The sequence below is a fragment of the Medicago sativa genome, chromosome 5 (genome assembly GCF_051527215.1).
Source record: "Medicago sativa cultivar Bolivia chromosome 5, Bolivia_mono, whole genome shotgun sequence".
Classification (NCBI taxonomy): Eukaryota; Viridiplantae; Streptophyta; class Magnoliopsida; order Fabales; family Fabaceae; genus Medicago; species Medicago sativa.
In genome coordinates, this window is record NC_140753.1 from 63,840,929 (window position 1) to 63,861,235 (window position 20,307).

Sequence of the window (20,307 nt, forward strand, 5' to 3'; positions counted from 1 at the left end):
ACATATACAAATCTCACCTCATCATTATTATTAAAATAATTATCGTCAAATAGGTTCACCAAGTGTATAAGCACAAAAAGTAAGACATGCAATTATAGCATAATTCAATTATTCACAACCATCAACAAAATCCACCAATGTACATATACACCAATCCACACAATCACAACATTCACCAAATTTCACCAATACACAAGTGCATCGAGTCACATATTCAATTATGACACAACCCATCAACCATTCAATTCCAAATATCACAAGTATGTATTCATCACACACTTATCATCAACAATCACCATTCACATACAACACTTAAGACTCATCTCAATATGATATGCGCCTATACACGACACATATATGCATGTGGTACCATACTCCTCCAAGGTCGTCACCTCATGATGCAACAAAAACATCATTATCAACGGCTATAGTCAACGGCAATATGGATACAAGTATCCGGTCAACGACAATATGGATATAACATCCGACATGACATATGATGCATGAACATATGACTGAATCAACCATGCATATGTTCACAACAATTCAACGACTATAATCAACGACATGACATATGATGCATTTTTAAAGTATACTTAATGAACCTAAAAAGTAACAAAAGATAACAAAAATTAAGTGTGCTAATTAATGATGTATGTGGTTAAATGAAGATACCAAAAGTATGCTTTAGGTTAAATTGGTATCTTTGATTTTGTATGTTCATTCTAACCTATTTAACCTAAAGTATACAAAATCAAAGATACCAATTAAGTGTGCTAATTTAATGATGTATGTGATCTATACAAAATCAAAGATACCAATTTAACCTAAAGTATACTTATGTATGTGGTAATTTAATGATGTATGTGGTTAGAAAGTAACAAAAGTAAATTAGCAAAATTTACTTTTTAGGTTCATTCATTAAGCAATTCAATCGGGAGACTATAGTACTAAAATAAAATAACAAAAGATACCAAAAATTGCAGTCTCTTGATCCATCATTCTTCCTTTATTGGCTTCAGCAACTGCATTCCCTTATCCACCTTCAGCATTTTCATTCACTTGTCTTCCAACCATCTCTGAAATGAACAACACTGTCATGTTAAAAAGCCAAGAATGGATGGTAGGGTCTTGAGGTGGAGGAGGATGTGGGGGAGTGGAAATGATTGGAGTAAGAGGTGGTTTGTGTTCTCTGTTGAGTGATGGAAAGTTTTCTTTCATTGGAAATGAAATTGAAGAGGGGGTGGATGGGGTTCTTAGTTGAGGTGGAACTGGAGGGTTGCGTCGGGGGGGGGGGGGGGGGGGACATCATCGAAATCGGAATGCGGTCCGACATTGAAGAAGGAAAGAACGTTGTTGCAAATGAAAAAGAAGGTAGTTTGTTGTGTTATATAGTTTGTGTTATATAGATGGCAAAAACAATTGAATAAAACAATGATGTTATATTCAGCGAAAATCATCCTCACGAAATCATAGCGAACCATTAACAACCGTTGGATCCTTTTTGCTCTTTCATTTACGGAAAAAATGGGCGGGGTGAAAATGAGAAAGGGCCCCACTGCAATTACAAATGCACTCTCGTGATGTTGGTCATTTCCAAAATAATGGAATCAGTTTAGAACCAAAAGTTGTAACTCTTCATGGGAACCATTCATATACATTGGAACATTATTATTTATTATAGATAATGAACATTTACATTGGTTCAAATGTATATGATTATAACCTTTGGCAAAGGGGTGTACTTAATGAACCTTAGCATTGATTCAAGTGTGTATGATCATAATCTTTGGCAAAAGAGTGCTTAATGAACCATAACATTGATTCAAGTCAAATGGGTGCTTTCTCTCATGTGAAGTGTCATATAATGCACTATAAATGCTTGACATTTGGGCATTAGTTTGACAGAGCAAAAACAACACACAACTTTGGACAGAATTTTGTTGCATTAACAACATAATTCTCCCTCATTCTCTTACTCTAAATCATCCATCAATTCTCTAATGCATGAGTGAATTGCTGGAACCATAAATCTGTAAAATACTGTTAGGAGATACGCTTGGTGTGGTTGTGCAATACACGTCAAGGAACTCATAGTATCCTGAAGGGGATTCGCCGGTCATTCCTTATTGCATCCAATATATAGTTATTGGTGGGGGTGAATCGAACCTAAAGGTTAATATGGCAACCCCATACGCTTTGAGTTTACATGCATAACTATTAAACTTTTCAGGTTTCAAGTGCAGCAGCCTCATCCCAACAATCAAGATATACAACAATCTTTGGAATTTATGTGCACACTTCATCGTATTCATCTTCATCATCTTGGTCAAGTTATTGCAGCAGACCCCCAACACAAGTTTCAACAATCTTTAGGTTCGATTTATGATTTACTTGTGATTAATGGCTGCAATTTTTGGGAGAGATGAAATCTTACATATTCATCCATGACTACGGTGAACGGTAAACAAATTCCTTTTATGAACATATGTTGTGGAAATTTATGGATAAATATTTCATATGTGATGTGTTTATGTTAAATTTACATGTGGTTGTAGATAATATATGCATGGTAAATTTTGATATGTATGAAGAAGGAAAGAACGTTGTTGCAAATGAAGAAGAAGGTAGTTTGTTGTGTTATATAGTTTGTGTTATATAGATGGTAAAAACAATTGAATAAAACAGTAATGTTATATTCAGCGAAAATCATATATATATATATATATATATATATATATATACATGATTTAGTAATTGTTCAAGTATATGAATTTTGATGAGTATAGTAACATGTTAAGAATTTTTAAACACTATTTTATTTATGAAAGTAGTGTAGATAAATTGTCAAAATATCAAGTGGTTGCTTTAATTATATTATTTACTTTGTGTAAGAAATTATTATCATTAATATCGTGTTGATATTATATGTACATGATAATATGAAAAGTAATTGTTAATTTCTTGTTTATCATGATATTAAAATAATTTGGGTATGTTTTGAATTATTGTAAGTTGATATACGTTTATGGAAGAAAGTCATAGAGAATATTAATGATTTTGGTTCATCGTTTATTTTCTTATGTGATTGTTTATTGATATTTAACATTGAACATATTTAAACATAAACTTGATTTTAACACAATGAATTTATGATATTAGTTATATGATAACTAAAATCAAAATGTTTGTGTTATATTTAATTTTATGCGGAGTATATGACTTACATGTTTAATCCCATCTTATGAAGTTTGATTATGACATTCTTTTATGATCAAGTTTTATTTTGCTATGTATGTTTAATGCATTCAATGTATGATATATCTTGGCTAGATATGAAAGAAAAGTTGAAGTTCAAATTGAAATGCATGTTAAACAAGCTAAGAATGAGATTTAAGCAAAACAAGCTAAGTACTATAGAGAGTTTGAAAGCAGAACTTCAAATACTCAAGATTCAAGTTACAGATTATGGTCCTATATATATGGATAAGCAATTCAATCGGGAGCCTTTAGTACTAAAAAAAATCACAAAAGATACCAAAAATCACCAAATTGAAGCGTGAACTCATACGCATAAAACAACTATACTAAGTTTTTCATTCTCTTCCAGCAATATCCAAGATGGCCATTACAGTCATGTTGAACATTACAGTCATGTTAAACCTCCGACCTTCAGCATTTTCATTCTCTTGTCTTCCCAAAATCTCCAAAATGAACATTACTGTCATGTCAAAAAACAAAGGATTGATGATAGGGTCATCTTGAGGTGGAGGAGGAGGTGGAGGAGTGGAAACAATTGGAGTTAGAGCTGGTTTGTGATTTGTGTTGAGTGATGGAAAGTTTGTTTTCTTTGGAAATGAAATTGAAGAAGGGTTGGATGAGATTTTTAGTCGAGGTGGAAGTGAAGGGTTGTGTCGGGGGGGGACATCATCGGAATGTGGTCATGCATTGTTTTTGGAAAAAAGAATAAGATGAAGAAGGTTTGTGTTTGGAAAAGAACATTGCAACTGAAGAAGAAGAAGGTGGTTTGTGTTATATAGATTGTCTCCCATGAGTGTTTTCTCAAGTTTCCTCTCGTTAACCAATTTCAACCCTCCATTTATATTTTAATGAGCAATCAATGGTTACTAAAAACAATTAAAACTAGAGAGATTGTACACGCTAGCTAGTGAGTAGGTTTGTTATGTCTGCTGTAGCATGTTTGTGTTTTTTGTCCTTCCTCTCCATTGTGCATAAGACCAAAACATTTCCCCAAATCTCATACATTTTTAGCAAGTACTACATCAAAATGCATATTTTGTCATGACTTTGTTAGTAAAACTTGACTCATTTTGAATGCCATGACTTTGTAGACATAAACGTTGCAACTTTCCTAGTAATTTTTATTAGTGCAATAAAGACAAACCATGTTGTTATTGGCTCCTTTGTAGCAATCTTAATTATGTGTGTAGCATCTTAATATTCAATGAGTAATGCTTAATATTGCGACAAAATCCATCACGATTAATTATGGCAGTTACAATATTTTACATAAGGGAAATGTTAACGAGTGTCCCTGGGCACTCTTTAAGCGTCTAAAGTGATAAGATTTTATGAAATTTTGTGCATTTATTACATAGAAATTTGAAGTCATTACTTTTTTTAAAAAAATAATTTCTTTGTTTAAAATGCTTAAAGAGTGCCCTGGGGACACTCGTTAACAATACCCTTTACATAATAGTAAAACATGTTGCTATTCGTTAATTCAGTTGTCTCATTATAAGTGTATCATTTGTAATGATTTTATTGTTTTAAATTAATTATCACTTTAAGATATCAATCAACATTAATTATTCTTTCACTAATATATCTTTATTTTTTGTATCTTAACCCACCGAACTATAATTAATAAGGATATTTTAAAAAATCAAACTTATTTATCATTAAAATTAAATAAAATAATCATATTATTGAATACCGCTCACAACTCAAATGAGATATTTACAATGAGACAAATAAAACTTATTTTTATTAGATTAATTAATTATTACAATGACTAAATGAAATAATATTCATATTAATGATTATATTTTGTTTTTTTAAGAAACTGATTATATTTTTTTTCCTAAAATGTTTATTAACTTTAAAGAAAACTCGTTTGATTAAGTTTTTGAAAAGATTATTGCCTCTTTAATATTGTCAATAGCCATTTCCACAAGCCAATAGATTCATTAAAACAATAAATCACAAAAAATACTACACCTCTTTTCACCTCTAATTTTTCTATATAAACATGTATGGAATGTACAATATATTATTACATTGCAAATACAAATAGCAAAACAAAAACAAGAAAATAAGAAGAGAAATATGGGTTTCACCGAGAAACAAGAGGCTTTAGTGAATAGCTCATTTGAATCATTTAAACAAAATCCTGGTTATAGTGTTTTGTTCTACACTATGTAAGTTTGATATCTTTTGAGTGTTTACGTTTGTATTTTCTCTTTTTGTTAATTATTGGTTTAAAAGAGAAGACATAAATTAACAATAATATTGTTTAAAAAAATTAACAATAATATTTTTGGTTGCTTTATTTAAAATAGTATATTGGAGAAAGCACCTGCAGCAAAGGGTATGTTCTCTTTTCTTAAGGACTCAGCTGGAGTACAAGATAGTCCTAAACTTCAAGCCCATGCTGAAAAAGTTTTTGGAATGGTGAGTGTAATTAAACATAGATTAAATTTTTTCCTTCTTTTATTTATTTATTTTTCATTCAACGACGATTTTACTCTTGAAATAATAACTATGAAATATTATTTTAAATAACTATACTTCCTATTTGTGTTTTATTGTAACTGCATATCCTTATTTTTTTTATAAATATATCATTTTATATTTTGTGCTTCATATTCCACTTTTATAAAGTTTTGAATCCCCGTGTTTCAGTAGTCTAAATTAGATATTCCACAATTCTTAATTTTTATATCAAAACCTTTATTAATTACTATCTAATATTTAACTCCAAGATCCTACATATATTCAATAGAAGTTGGCACTAACTCATACCAGATTCAAAAGCTAATATAGTCAATGAAGACCCTTCAAGCATGATACTTGCTTGCCCTATAAACCTTTTCATCACGTCACCATGATACTTCCTTGGTCGTGTTAGCTTATCATGCTATAACTTAAGTCAACATAAATTTAGACTCATTTTGGCTTTTAGCATTAAAAATTACTCCAATATGATTAATGGATGGAGAAAAAGATGATATTGACAATTGTGATATCTAGGAAACATCATCCACACAATTGAAATACATGAAATCAAAATTTCACAACGACGGGAGATTGAAAACGCAATAAAGCATCTATTTAATCAAGTCTAATTTTATTTTTTACTAGTTGGAAAGATTGTTCGATTAAAAATAGAAAATGAATTAATATTTTTCTACTTAAGAATATATAATCACATTATATTAATAGGAATAATAGCAAATTCTATTTGTACTTTTTTAATAGTTTTCACTAACACACATTATTGATCTTAAGATATTTATACCTTTTAAATTATAGGTACGCGATTCAGCTGCACAACTCCGAGCCACAGGGGGGGTAGTATTGGGAGATGCTACCTTGGGTGCTATCCATATTCAGAATGGAGTTGTTGATCCTCATTTCGTGGTATGATAATATCATACGATATTTCAATATAATCATTCTTAATTTTTTTTACTGCCTAATGGCCATTTATTCTTTAATTCAATATTACAGCAATAAATAAAATCCACCATTTCATGCCACTTTTTCATATTATAATATAAATATTGAAAAAAAAATTATTAAAGAAATTTATGTAAACTATATTTTTAAAGATAAAACAATATTATACTAAATAAGATTTGGCTCGTCTAAATTGGATAGTAAGTAAAGTGACAAATAAATGGTTGATATTATAACAAATCATAAGTGGTTCTTCAATAAAATAATGTGTTGATATTTTAACCACTCATGATTTGTTATTCAATTCTTTAAAAAATTATTGAGTTGTTATTCAATAAAGTAAATTATTTTTCAAAAAATATCCATTTTTGTTAACATACTTGTTTTCTAAGTGGTAAATTGTTAATAAAAAATTAATGTTTTTGGCGCCTCGCAGGTAGTTAAAGAAGCTTTGCTGAAAACAATAAAGGAATCATCCGGAGATAAATGGAGCGAAGAATTGAGCACTGCTTGGGAAGTAGCTTATGATGCATTGGCAACTGCAATTAAGAAGGCAATGGGTTAAATTTGGGATGATATATAGTTATAACTCAAATTAATAAATAAAAGTTGTATTGCTAAAACTTGTTTAACAAGTTTCTATAATAAATATTATTGAAATGACTATTAAATAATTATTATATTTATGCTAGTGCATTTCTTGGTAAAAAGAAAATCCCCTCAATATTCAAACACTATTAAATAGTTATTATATTTGTGCTATGTGCCTTTTCTTTAATCCACCACCAAGAGTGAATCTTCAATTGATAGAAATCCCCCTTAACATGTACCCAAAGAAAAAAGAGAGAAGAAATCCCCCTCAACATTGATCCCTTTATTATCAAAAGGATGATTACACCATTTAACAATGTACAATAAACACCTAAGCATTGCAAAGTTTCCATCCAATCTTCATGACATAAGACACAAAAAAAAGAGATAAAGTCTTTTCAACTCCACACCCATTAATGCAAAGTTGAGAATCTTGATGTAAAATCTCACGTATGTACAAATCATCCTTTGCTAAGAGATTAAATAAAAATCTCCAAACAAAAATGACACTTTGTTCCAAATAAAAACATTTGGCCTTAAAAGCTCAGAATTAATCTCTTGATTATGATTTGATAATTGATAATCTCCTTTCATAGTGTATTCGTCGTTGTTATCAAACTTTCAAGTCCAGTTGTTATTCACACTAGGTTATAGCAAAAAACAACACTCAAATATTGAACGCTCTTCCCAAACAAACGTCTCTTCCAACTTCATCCATCACCACTTATCCACGCATGACGCATCTTTGCCACAAAAACAATATGATCTATTGGTAAGTCAAATAGTGCCTCTTTGTATGGTTTATAAAAGAAAAATAGATGAAATAAAGTGAAAATAAAGGAAATGATAAGAAGAGAATCTCAAGTGAATCCCACCCAAAATGCTTCTTTATGTCTAGTTTCAATACTATGCAAAACGAGGAAAGCATTATATATATATATATATATATATATATATATATATATATATATATATATATATATATATATATATATATGGGTTTTGCTAGAAAACACATTTTATGAAGGTGTCTTTTAGCAAAGTTATAACTAAACAGTGGAAATCACACCTTGAGGTGCGGCTTACTAAAAGACACCTTCATGAGTGGCTTCTAGCAAAACCCTATATTTGTGTGTGTGTCTTCATTTCTGCCTCAACTATTTCTCTTCGTTTCCTATGTTTCAAACATAGGCTACGTGTATTCTGTTTAAGGTTAGTCTGATATATTTAATGGTTGCATCTCACGTTTGATGTTGCATAAACCACATTATTATTTCATAAATTAATAGAACTAACAACTTTATCAATTCCTTCTATTTCATAAAAATCACATATAGTTTTTTATAAGAAAAATAATTATAGAGGTACAACGGGTACCCCAACTAATATACAAAATGATGTTGTGCCTTTACATGCACATTAGAAGGTTACAATGCCAAATAGAAAATAAGAAGGTAGTATTATTATTTTTTGAAAGAATAAAAAAGGTAGTATTGTCTTTCTTTTACAACTAAACCATTCTCGTGGTACATATGATTTTGAAAGTGTATTTTAGATTTTTTTTTTTTTTAAAAAAAAAACTGTTTTTGTCAAGAAGTACACATCTAAACGTAAAACATGAAATGTGCCCTTCCAAAACGATTTTAGGGTGCAAAATTACTCAAATTTAGGAAAACAAAACATTGGAAGTTAGAACATGATCGACTTTTTAAGATAAAAATATCCATTAGAAGTTACAATTCGATGAGATGAGCAACAATTCAAAAGGGCCTATTGAGCAACCATAGAAAAAGTTGCCTCAAGTTGGACTCATTTAAGTGTTGAGCTATAGTAACATTATGTAGTCAGCACAATCCAATTTGGGTAAGCAAAGTTATGTTTATTTTTATTTACTAATGTTAGAAAATTATGTGCATTTCGATATATAGTTTGTAAAAATAAGTTACGTTAAATTTTACCAATTTTACGATCAGCCAATGATCCACTACTTAACTATGCAACTTTTAACTATTCAATTGACCTATTCATCCAATCTATTTACTTGATCACGGGACCTAATCATTAAACCTAATCATTTCCTTCCTGTAGGTACAGTTCTAATTAAGACATTTTTGTTTGAATAAAGTTCCTGCAGGGTTAGCCGTGGATCTTGATAAAATTTGTTTTTTTAACCTTATGATTCCTAGAGCAAGAGAACTTTAGTAATTCGGAGTTTAATCGGAAGGTAAATAAAATTTGATAGGTAAGTAAAATCGAACTCGGAGTTTAATCGAACTTTAGTAATTTGTTTTTTCCTTGGTGTTCATTTTCAAACACATTATTGAATGTCATTGGCAAATATCTAAAAACACATTTTCCACTATAACAACCAAATACCATATCCCATTATTTTTCAATTGTCGTTTTAAAGTAATTTATATAGTCCTTGTATATCTCTCACCTTAGTTTTTTTTTTCACAACAAAAGTATTACTTAGTTTTCTTTTTCGTTTTGACAATAAAAATGTTATTTTAGTGTATTAATTCCCGCCTTTTATAATATTATTATTTTATTAGATCATGTGTTAAAGTTCAAAACAAACACGTTATGACTGGCTAGCTAGTTTTTAAAATACACTCGGTAGAGAAATATTAAGATGTGTATTTACATTTAAAGTGATATTTTAAACTTTTAGCGTTATAAATATTTGTTTTGAAAGGAGTGTTATAAATATATTATTAGCAACAAAAAAAAAGTTATATATATAACACTCTATTTTAGTGTTATGACCACCCTTGGTCCCTAGTTATCCATCAGCATCGACATGCATGTATGCATGCAATCAGACAATTTGTTTGAATAATAGGGCTGTTTACTGTAATTTTTGTTTAATTAATTATGAAATTTGTCAAACCTACCACAAAGGAGTGTTTGATCAGTGTGACATAGGAGTTTGAATGACCTTAGGTGTGTGTGAATGTGTCGTTCACAAAATGTCTTGATCAAACAAAGGTGCCAGTTTTGTGAAGTATCTTAAAGGAATGAAATTGCAGGGAAATTAAAGACACGAATGTAAATGATTGAAAATAACTCGACAATGAACTTAAATGGACTTGAATCTTAAAAACATAAGATATGACAGAAAATAAACAGCATGAAATGTAAAGTTTGCTGAACAATAAAGGTCTCAAATATAAAAACGCTTGAAAGTTAAAGATTTGGTCCAAATTGTTAAATCAAACACGGTGATCAGAGTTCAAATCCTAGCTCTATCATTGTGTTTAAGTTTTCAACGACTATTGTAATTTTGTCTATGTAAAAAGAAATACATGGAATTAAATTTCTTGAAAGTAGATTGAAAAAGAAACATAAATTACAATATTAGAAAAATTAAAGGATGTCATCGTGAGCTTAACTCAGTTGATAGGGACAATACATAATATCTATAAGGTTTAGAGTTCAATTCAAACCCGACCATCATAAAAAAAAATAAAATAAAGGTTATTTAAAGACAGTAAAAGACATTCTTAGATAAAAGCTTGATACCTGTTTAGAAGTAGACATTAAAATTTAAGTATCCAACCTTATTTACATATAGTTGGAACTAGTAGAGCCTAATATTTGTAGGGGAAAGTGTAATCAGATAAATATATGCCTACTGCATGGGGAGTCCACCTATGCATGCATGTTAAAATTTTGTCTTTAATAAGGGTCTTATGCAGTTGAACATGAATATTTTCCTTTCTGTGAGAAAGAGTGCGTCGAGGACTGGAGGGTATTCACTCCAATCATAAAGACCATTTGCTATGTCAGAGTTGAGACGAATGACCTGGTGGGATAATTATATAGGGTAAATCTCACGTCAAAAGTTTTTACCACAAAAGTTAAAGGAGAATAGAAAGGACCACTATGTATAACTTTATAAGGATACAAAATAAAAATCTTTTAAAAGATAAAAGACTAAATGTATTTTGAGTGAAAGATAACAAATAGAAATAATATACATTTTAACCTCAAATTAATGGACCTAAAAAAAACCCACAAATTAATGATGTTCTTCTCATTTTTAACAGCCCATTCATATGTAAGATACTTGCATATATCTATTGGGTTTAAGGTTTTTATTTTTTTTATAAGGTTGAAACTACACTAAATTGTTGATACCCAATTTATTAATCAAAATTGTTGATACCCAATTTATTAATCAAAAAAGACACAAATTGTTTATCTGATTTGAGGGATTAATCTCTTTAATTACTCCTGAGGATATATAGTTTACGCCAACATAGACGAATGACAAAATCCAATTCATTTGTGCTATTTTCATGATCAAATCCAGGCTGATGAAGAATAACCATCTATTACTTGATGTAAACAGTGTTGAAGTTGATTGGAATGAAATATCTTAAAACAAGTTCCACATAGCCTAGTGTGGTAAAAAATAAACAAGAGGGAGCTTAAGTCTAAATATACTGATTCAATTTCTTTGTACAAAATACACACGATATATACTCCCTCCGTCCCGGATTAACTGAGCGTTCATTTCACACTTATTAAGACAAATGTATAAATGAAGGAGAGAGAAAAATGGTTTTAAGTGTTATTGTTAAGTATTGGTGCATTCTCCATTATCATAAATGCAAAGTGAAATATATTGAATTGGGAGTGATGAAAATAGTATTAATTAGAGCTATAAAGGGAAAAAAAATAATTAATATTGTATTGAAAAGTGAAATAGTTCAATTATTTTGGGACGTTTTTTTATTGCAAATGACTCAATTATTATGAAACGGAATGAGTACAATTTAAACTAATGATTTTCCTATCCTCTCTTGTACTAGTATTTCTTTAGAGTGCGGGTGTATAGGGATAATTAATAGTGGGGTTTTTGAGAAAAGTCAATGTGTTGTCAAAATTTCACATATTGTTATTATTTGGTTGTCATTGAACAACATTTTTTATTTTTCTTTGGTTTTAGTGTTTTACGTTAGATTCTTGTGCTATGATTGAGTTTTTTTCGTGATTGTAGCATTGTTTAATAGGGGATACTTTAAAACTGTCGTTTTGGAAAGGTTCTAGCAAAAAAAGATTTACGTATATACATTTGTTTGTTCTCAAATTTTGACCAATCGATCAATTTTCTCTCTGAATTAATCAAAATAGCTAGAAGGTTCTTCAATATTATAATTCTCAATCAATTTAGTCTTTTTGTCGGGTTGTTAATAGTATTAACTTGTGAAGTTAACCTTTTTTTTTACAAGACGTGTGACGTAACATGTGACGTGGAGTTCCAAATCAGCTTCCATTCCACGTATACAAGGACGAATTTGATAAAAAAAAATTGGAAAGTGAATTTTTTTCACAAAGACCGTTTTAATAAAAAATTGTCATTGAATGAAGCAAATTGTCCTTGAATTATATAACTTACTATCACGTTGATCATTGCAGAATCTAGATTAATATCAAACCAATCCTTTGGAATGGCCTTAAATGAGTCATCATGGATAGAAATAATTATAAATCCACAAATAAAAACGCATAGATCTATTAATGTCATTGAACAAAACCCATGGTAGTCTATATTTACGTCCTCCTCAATATCTTTCTTCCACTCCTTATCCACAATAGCTCCTACCCCATTTTTCGATCTAACTTTGCGAGTGTACCAAAACTTAAATCCTGACCTATCTAATTCTTTCGCTTTTTCACCCACCCATTTGGTTTCATGTAGGCACATAAAATTGTTCTTTCACCTAGCCATAGTGTCCAATATTTCCATAAATTTTCGTGTAAGATTGCATATATTCCATCAATTAATAATTGATTCTCTTTAATAGTCGGTAAAGAAGCTAGCTCATGAGAGTAGGATTCTTTTTGGAACATGAAATACATACACTCTTATAAATGGTTCACGAAGATGTGGGAATTCTTACTTATTTTTCACTGCATCCAGACGGCTATGTAAATTCAAAAATAATAATTGTTTTGTCCATATTACACTTTATTATTTATTTCAAAGAGAGAAATAGATAGAATGTGATAACAATTTAACATGAGTTTTATAAGAAAAAAGATTAAAAAAAATCAATTAAAAGGAATAAAATTTATTGGTTTCCTTGCTGTGAGTAAAAAGCTCCAAAATGAAAACTAAAAAAGAATAGAAGGAGCATTACCTTTATTTGATTTTTTTTTTTTTAAGAGGTAGGGGGCAAAGCCCCCACCGTATTTGATTAAATTTTGTTGTATATTAAGTTTTAAAAAGATTCTGGTCTCTTCATAATTTCAATGGCCATTTTCACAAGCCAATAGATTCTTTGAAAAAATAATTACAATGAACTAACTGCATCTCTTTACACCTACAAGTTGTCTATATAAACAAGTATTGAATGCAAAATTATTACATTGTCAATTCGAATAACAAAACAAAACTAAAAAGAATTAGAGAAATATGGGTTTCACAGCGGATCAAGAAGCTTTAGTGAATAGCTCATGGGAATCATTCAAACAAAACCTTCCTGGCTATAGTGTTTTCTTCTACACTACGTAAGTTTTTATTTATCATGAGTCTTTTTTGTTTGTGTTTTCTCATTTTGTTAATTTCCTGTTTAAAGGAAATAGTGTAAATTAAATAACAAGAATATGTTTGGTTGCTTTAATTAAAATAGTATATTAGAGAAAGCACCTGCAGCAAAGGGTATGTTCTCTTTTCTTAAGGACTCAGCTGGAGTACAAGATAGTCCTCAACTCCAAGCTCACGCTGAAAAAGTTTTTGGAATGGTGAGTGTAATACACATCAATTAATTTTCTTTCCTTTTTTTATTCTTCATTCAATGTTATTGATTCTCTTTAAACTACTAACTATGAAATCTATTAATTTTCTTTTCTTTTTATTAGTCTTCACGAGTTTGAAACCCTAATTATGGATTTCATCCCATATTAAATGCACAATTTTCAGTTTTCCTAAAAGAAAATTCACGCTAGCTATGAAACATTGGTGTCACATCAATAAACAATACCACCTCAGTGTAAATTTGGGATTATTTTTTTTTTTTGGATACAACTACGTTAAAAGGGAAAAATAACATGAGTGCATGTCTCCTAAAGAACACGAGGGGAAAAAATCACACAATCACAATGCTTGAGAATCAAAAGTACTTTTAAGCCAAAGAATAATACCAAATTCCATCATTATATTTTTGTAATAGTTCTTAACATGCATGGAGACCGATCTTAATATATTTATACTTTTTGAATTATAGGTGCGTGACTCGGCAGTTCAACTTCGAGCAACAGGAGAAGTAGTTTTAGGAGATGCTACATTGGGTTCTATCCACATTCAGAAAGGAGTTGTTGATCCACATTTTGTGGTATGATAGTATAGTAAAATAAAATATTGTATGCATGCATTCCTAATTTGTTTATTGCCTAGTTACTTATTCCTTGATTCAATAATACACCAATAAAAAAGCATCTTCCATTCCATTCTTGTATGTTTTAAGTCGCTAACGGTTTTGGCACCTTGCAGGTGGTTAAAGAAGCTTTGCTAAAAACAATTAAGGAAGCCGTGGGAGACAAGTGGAGTGAAGAACTTAGCACATCTTGGGAAGTTGCTTATGATGGATTGGCAAGTGCAATTAAGAAAGCAATGAGTTAAAGTTGAGATAATAAATAAAACTTGTATTGCTAAAAATTGTAAACAAGTAAACAACTTTTTATAATAAATATTGCTGAAAGTAATTATATATGTAATATTGTTATTGTTTAAATTACTCTTAAGATTTAACCGTAAAAGATCAATGCTAAGATTAATGCTATTGTTATTGTTTAAACTCGTAAAATATTGTTATTGTTATGGTAAGATTAACGCTATTTGTCCCAAGTTAAAATACTCTAAATTTTAAATTAAATTATAATTGTCACCCAAAACCCTTATATTCATCAAACCCTTTCACTATCTTAATCGAACCCACCAGGGCACCATTGTATTCATCAAACCACTATTTGCATGCACCCAAACCTTCTCTCATAAATGTACATAAACGACATTTGCCATCACAGAAACTACATTTAGAAGATAATTCGTACGTCATTTGGTTTCACTTGTTGAATTAGTTAACGTGTTATACAATTGAGAGTATAAAAGAACATGTGATTCAATGTTTTTTGAGAGAGAGGAGGAAAAAAAATGTAATAATTTATATGAACAAGAACAATTTTGATATTATAATTATATTTTAATTAAATTTGGGTGTTACCAGGTATATTTTCGGTGTGATTAGAAAAAAATCCTCTGAATACTTGAATTTCAACTAAAAAAAAGAAATTTACTTGAAATGGTATATTTACACAGATATGCAAGAAGCTCAGACATTTAGACTTAAATTTTACACTCAATGATTGTTTTCTTTTCCCTTCAAAATAATGGTCTTCACAAAGCAACATGCCAAAATGATACGAACACAGACCAAGCTGATACAGAAATCACATTACTCTGCAACTCTCTCCAATTCCATTCTAGTAAATCCACAAAAACAAACCAAATTTGATGCAGAGACTCCATTCACGTCTTGAACAAAGGTAGCCGATGGAGCGAGCTATCAATTGTATGTTTGGGACTAATTCTTGACTATTGCTATGCATTTTTCTATGCAAAGAACCAAACCTTGATGAAGACTGCCAGACCTATTTGCAAGAAAAATGCGGCCATGATCGCCACTGAAATGTCATTGCTTTCTATGTAAGACCTCAAGTTTAAGGCAACAAAGCTGGCCGACGCAACACCAGTAATGAGTGTTATGATCCACCGCAGAATCTCAACTGGAATTATCAACAAAAACTGAAAGTATCCCAAGTAATATAAATTAGATAGCAACACAAAAGACTACACAAAATTAAAGCATAATTACCTAGCAAATGATGCAATTTCTTATGACAACTAATATAAATAAAGTCTAAACTTCTAAAATACATGATGTTTTATGATAAAACAAAAATACATCAAAAAGAAGTCAGTAGATAAGATGAAGTAGAAACAAAATTCATCCCAGTTGTTGGGCTTAGGAAGAAGTAGAAACTTACTGAAGAGATGATGAAATTGGAGAGGGAATATCCCCACATGCACCAAAACCTTATAAGGTTAGCATTTGAACCCATGTACTGAAGGAAGAAGTAGTATGCCATTGGGACCACTATTGCATAACCATAGATAGACCATGCAGCCGTATTCATATAGCTAACATCAAAGCTCCATGAGGTACCGCTATCTGCATGTTGTTGCATAAGGAATGTGGCAAGATTTCCAAGCGAGGCAAGTACAAAGACCAATGTCGTTGAGATCCATATAAGCCCGTATCTACAATAACATAAAAAAGAACCACACAGTTAGTAATAAATAGTCATCAACATGCACAATCAATGAATTTTGGGAAATGATCCTTAAAACCCCGGATAAGTTCAGTAAATGTATCCCATGACTTAATACATGTATCCATAAAAAATAAGTGGACAAGGAAAATGACAAGCAATTTCCTACAAAATGCTAAAGTAAGTTCGATCAAACTTAAAAAATCCCCCCATTAAGATTTGCAACTCTATTTTGAATATTGAAAGTATAGAAGCACAGGTCAAATAAAAATAAAAAAAATATAAAAAAAAAAAGAAACAGAACGCACAAATCAGGGTTAGCATCTATCTTGCTGAAGAAGTCTCCGCCAACTGGATTGAAGGAACTTATCAATCTGGTCATAACAGCATCTGTATCTACATCGAAATACTGCGAGTAAGATGAGACACTAAAGAACCCCCTCCAGTTGTTTGTTGGCTGTTGTTCAAATGCTTCTGCATGGATGAACAAACCAGAAATTAGTGAATGACATTAATATATTATCAAATGACTAAAAATACAAATGGCAGCTATTTTCAGGTCTGATAACAGAATCAAATCAACAACCTCGGTAAAAAATGAGAGTATAGTCAAGATCATTCAAAATCAAAAAAACAATTAGATTAACTGGTAGAGTCTTGACACTTGAGATATGCATTACTAGTGGAATAAAGCGACAAGTAGAGTTTCAATGTAATTCACAAAGTAGGCTTGCATTAAATAAATGCCAGTGAACATAATAACAGTAAAATAAAAAAACTATATAACAGTTTATATTGCAGGTATATGTAAACCTTGAAGATGGCACACAGTTGCACACTTTATTGATTTGAAAAATGAAATCAAAGTGCATACAATATATGATAAAATTTATTAAAATAGATCAAAAACTTGTACATGTTAGTTTGTTTTACCGAGGGGCAGCTGATGATTGAGATATGATATGAAGAAATACAATTAATAATAAGTCATATTGGAAAACATAAGAAAATAAAATAAAGAAAACTGATATAAATATACGTTAGTCAGTTAATCAGTAATAATTCCTATTATTGAGAAGAGGCAGCTTCAATGCAAATGTGCACAGAAAATTACAGTTTATTTGATTAAGAGACTGCACAAAGATTTTCTCTTCAATGAAAAGGAAAAAGGGTAAAAAATAACCCAGCTCCTTTGTTATAAATTGCGGAGTTTGGAAAATAGGGGTTATTGAAATTTTGCAATGCAACAGCGTTATAGTGCCGCTGTAGCCACTATTGCACAATATATAATACTAAATAGCGTATCGCAGAACAATATCGATTTACTCAACTTCCACTATGCAATAGCGCTATAGTGCCGCTATCTAACTACACTCTGGCTCAGTACACTATTAGGTTTGAGGAATGAAGTAAATAAACTATACAAATGGAACATTCTGAGACGGCCATAATCAAGCAGTTCTACTTCAAACTGGCTCCTAAACCCCAAATAACAAGGGGAAAGAGGAAGGAACTCTCAGCAAGAACAAATATTAGTGTGAAAATAGCTAGTAAAACATTTACAAGGCTACAAGAGAAACATATTAAAGATATTACATAATATGCTTACTATCTCCCTCAACCAATAGTAGAGTAATGACCCAGATCGCATCATAATTGGTTTCTTTATTCTACAATTTTTAACAAGTAAAGATTGAAAAGTAAATGGGAACTAATTCAGATGATATAGTACATGAAAAATCGTAGGTGATCTCATGCAATGAGAAAATGTATCCAGTATCCACTCGAAATCTTTAATTAAATGGATCATTTCTCCACACCGGTCATCAATTCATTACAAAGTAATGAAGTATATACAATTTAAAGGCTTTCATGAGGAAAAAAGCCATGGAAATACAACAAATATATTGTCAAATAAAAAACAGCGACCTAGATAACATACCAGTAGGAGTGCCAACAGTTTGATATCCTCCCCGTCCTCTGTCTCCTCCGTTGGTGGCGGGAGGGAATATTTGCATATTTGCTTCAGGGTCTACATTTATGTTTACAAGCAATGTGTTTCAAGAGAACTGAAAACCCATAAAAGTAAGAAATAATAATAAATTTCTTTGTTAAGAAGCAAAAATTCAATGCCATAACTCCGTACCCACATGTTTCGTAGTCTTTTCTCCTTCAACTATGACAGCCTGAACACCAAACAGAAAATACACAAAACCAACAGAATTAAACAAATTAGTCCTTATTTATACGCTCTTTCTATAACAAAAGATAAGATAAAGTCAAACTACTTTCAGATAGCTATAAGTTTTCTCATAAGCCATCTTGGAGAGCTTATGGAAATAAGTTGATAACAACTTATGGATATGCCACAAGTTGTGTTTATAAGCTCTTCTAAACAATCAAACAATGCTGATAGATGAACTCAAATAAGTCAATCCAACCTATGAAGCATTGACACATTCACGGCCACCAGACACAACACTAACACGTCAACACCGGTAACCTATGGTTATTCTAATGTGTCCGTGTCCATGTCGTGTCACACACACATTTTCGGTCAAAAGTGTTGGTGCTACATAAATTCCAAACGTGGCAAAACATAACTCATAATTCATCATTAACAAGAAAAAAGCCACAATGGCAACTCAGATGATACTAAATTTAACTACAGAAAATAACCATAGACCAATTCAGTGTCATAATTAACCTACCTCAATTTAATGTTAAAAAATTAATTAAAATCAAAATCACATTTAACTTAAAACCAAAAAAAAACTCAAGTTCTACTACTACTTAATTCAGAAACAAATTACCTAATCTTCAATTTCACAATTACAAATTCCTCTTTCCAGTTTCATTTCCATTTCAACAATTTAATTTCAATTTTTTTTCCAAACTCAATTACTCAAACAAAACACGAGATCGAATTTCTGAAGTACATAATCGAACATGCAATGAATAAACTAAAGCAATAAAAAAAAATTTAAAAAAAAAAAAAAACTTACGGGAACTGAACCGAGCAAGTGGCTAGTAGGAAGACCAGTGTAAGAAGAAGATTCTTCCATTGGAAACGATGCAATGCGGTGAAAAATTGAGTAGTTCAATGAAGCATTTGAAGATTCTGAATCGGAGAAATTGAAACCTAGAAAGAAGAAGAAGACGAAGAAGAAAGTGTAGCTTTTTCGTAGTTAAGAAGGAACGTGAAGAAAGGGTTGTAAAGAATAATAATAAAATGGTTTTTGATTCAGGTGATTGGAGCCCACACCTTCGTTTTCAATTCTACTCCACGGGGAGCACACGCACGCGACAGTCGACACACCTATTCAACTTTTTCTTTTTCTTCTAGTATTTATTAAAAATATTTTAATTGGATTCTTTATTTTATTTTTTAGTTTTGACTTGTCAATTTAATTTTAATATTTTAATTGAGCTTATTGTATTATTTTTGAAGTCATCTTTTTATTTTGTAAATAAATGTTCCTGAACTATGATTCTCTTTTTTGTGTTGGAATTATCTCATATTTACAAAATTAAAGATTATATTAATTCATAAATTTTTTTTTTAAAACAAGTCTAAATAAAATATATTAATATGCAAGAAGCATTCTGAGTAGCATAAGGTGTGCTAAATTAGATCACCAAGAGTTCAGACAATGGATACAAACCTACTTA

At 30.6% G+C, this 20,307-nt stretch overlaps 3 protein-coding genes across 4 annotated transcripts; 2 read left to right on the plus strand and 1 right to left on the minus strand.

Moving 5' to 3' along the window:
- The first annotated feature begins 5,280 nt into the window (after positions 1 to 5,280).
- Positions 5,281 to 7,393, plus strand: LOC146923957 (leghemoglobin-3-like). Its single transcript, XM_085709031.1, has 4 exons — positions 5,281 to 5,441; positions 5,583 to 5,694; positions 6,556 to 6,663; positions 7,139 to 7,393. Exons 1-4 carry the CDS (start codon positions 5,350 to 5,352, stop codon positions 7,265 to 7,267), a joined length of 441 nt encoding a protein of 146 aa, XP_085565157.1. The 5' UTR covers positions 5,281 to 5,349; the 3' UTR covers positions 7,268 to 7,393.
- Positions 7,394 to 13,673: 6,280 nt separating this feature from the next.
- On the plus strand, positions 13,674 to 15,101 carry LOC146923958 (leghemoglobin). Its single transcript, XM_085709036.1, has 4 exons — positions 13,674 to 13,815; positions 13,938 to 14,049; positions 14,532 to 14,639; positions 14,798 to 15,101. Exons 1-4 carry the CDS (start codon positions 13,721 to 13,723, stop codon positions 14,924 to 14,926), a joined length of 444 nt encoding a protein of 147 aa, XP_085565162.1. The 5' UTR covers positions 13,674 to 13,720; the 3' UTR covers positions 14,927 to 15,101.
- A 474-nt stretch (positions 15,102 to 15,575) lies between these two features.
- On the minus strand, positions 15,576 to 19,825 carry LOC146923959 (uncharacterized). Of its 2 annotated transcripts, none has more exons than XM_085709035.1 (6): positions 19,641 to 19,825; positions 18,786 to 18,821; positions 18,578 to 18,704; positions 16,944 to 17,109; positions 16,351 to 16,624; positions 15,576 to 16,108 (listed from the first exon to the last, which is right to left on the minus strand). In XM_085709035.1, the coding sequence occupies exons 3-6, from the start codon at positions 18,651 to 18,653 to the stop codon at positions 15,917 to 15,919; spliced, it is 708 nt and encodes a 235-aa protein (XP_085565161.1). In that variant the 5' UTR covers positions 18,654 to 18,704; positions 18,786 to 18,821; positions 19,641 to 19,825; the 3' UTR covers positions 15,576 to 15,916. The 2 variants fall into 2 exon arrangements, with proteins under 2 accessions (XP_085565161.1, XP_085565160.1); XM_085709034.1 differs by having other exon boundaries at positions 18,578 to 18,667; positions 18,782 to 18,821.
- Positions 19,826 to 20,307: the final 482 nt, after the last annotated feature.

Excerpts from the sequence above, each read along its gene's own strand:
- LOC146923959 (XM_085709034.1), bottom strand. The coding sequence starts at position 19,700 with ATGGAAGAATCTTCTTCTTACACTGGTCTTCCTACTAGCCACTTGCTC. Across the intron at positions 17,110-18,577 it reads AACTGTTGGCACTCCTACTG|AAGCATTTGAACAACAGCCA; the intron begins GTATGTTATCTA and ends TCATCCATGCAG. Across the intron at positions 16,625-16,943 it reads ATAGATGCTAACCCTGATTT|ATACGGGCTTATATGGATCT; the intron begins GTGCGTTCTGTT and ends ATGTTATTGTAG.
- LOC146923958 (XM_085709036.1), top strand. The coding sequence starts at position 13,721 with ATGGGTTTCACAGCGGATCAAGAAGCTTTAGTGAATAGCTCATGGGAA. Across the intron at positions 14,050-14,531 it reads CTGAAAAAGTTTTTGGAATG|GTGCGTGACTCGGCAGTTCA; the intron begins GTGAGTGTAATA and ends TTTGAATTATAG. Across the intron at positions 14,640-14,797 it reads TTGTTGATCCACATTTTGTG|GTGGTTAAAGAAGCTTTGCT; the intron begins GTATGATAGTAT and ends GGCACCTTGCAG.
- LOC146923957 (XM_085709031.1), top strand. The coding sequence starts at position 5,350 with ATGGGTTTCACCGAGAAACAAGAGGCTTTAGTGAATAGCTCATTTGAA. Across the intron at positions 5,442-5,582 it reads AGTGTTTTGTTCTACACTAT|TATATTGGAGAAAGCACCTG; the intron begins GTAAGTTTGATA and ends TATTTAAAATAG. Across the intron at positions 5,695-6,555 it reads CTGAAAAAGTTTTTGGAATG|GTACGCGATTCAGCTGCACA; the intron begins GTGAGTGTAATT and ends TTTAAATTATAG.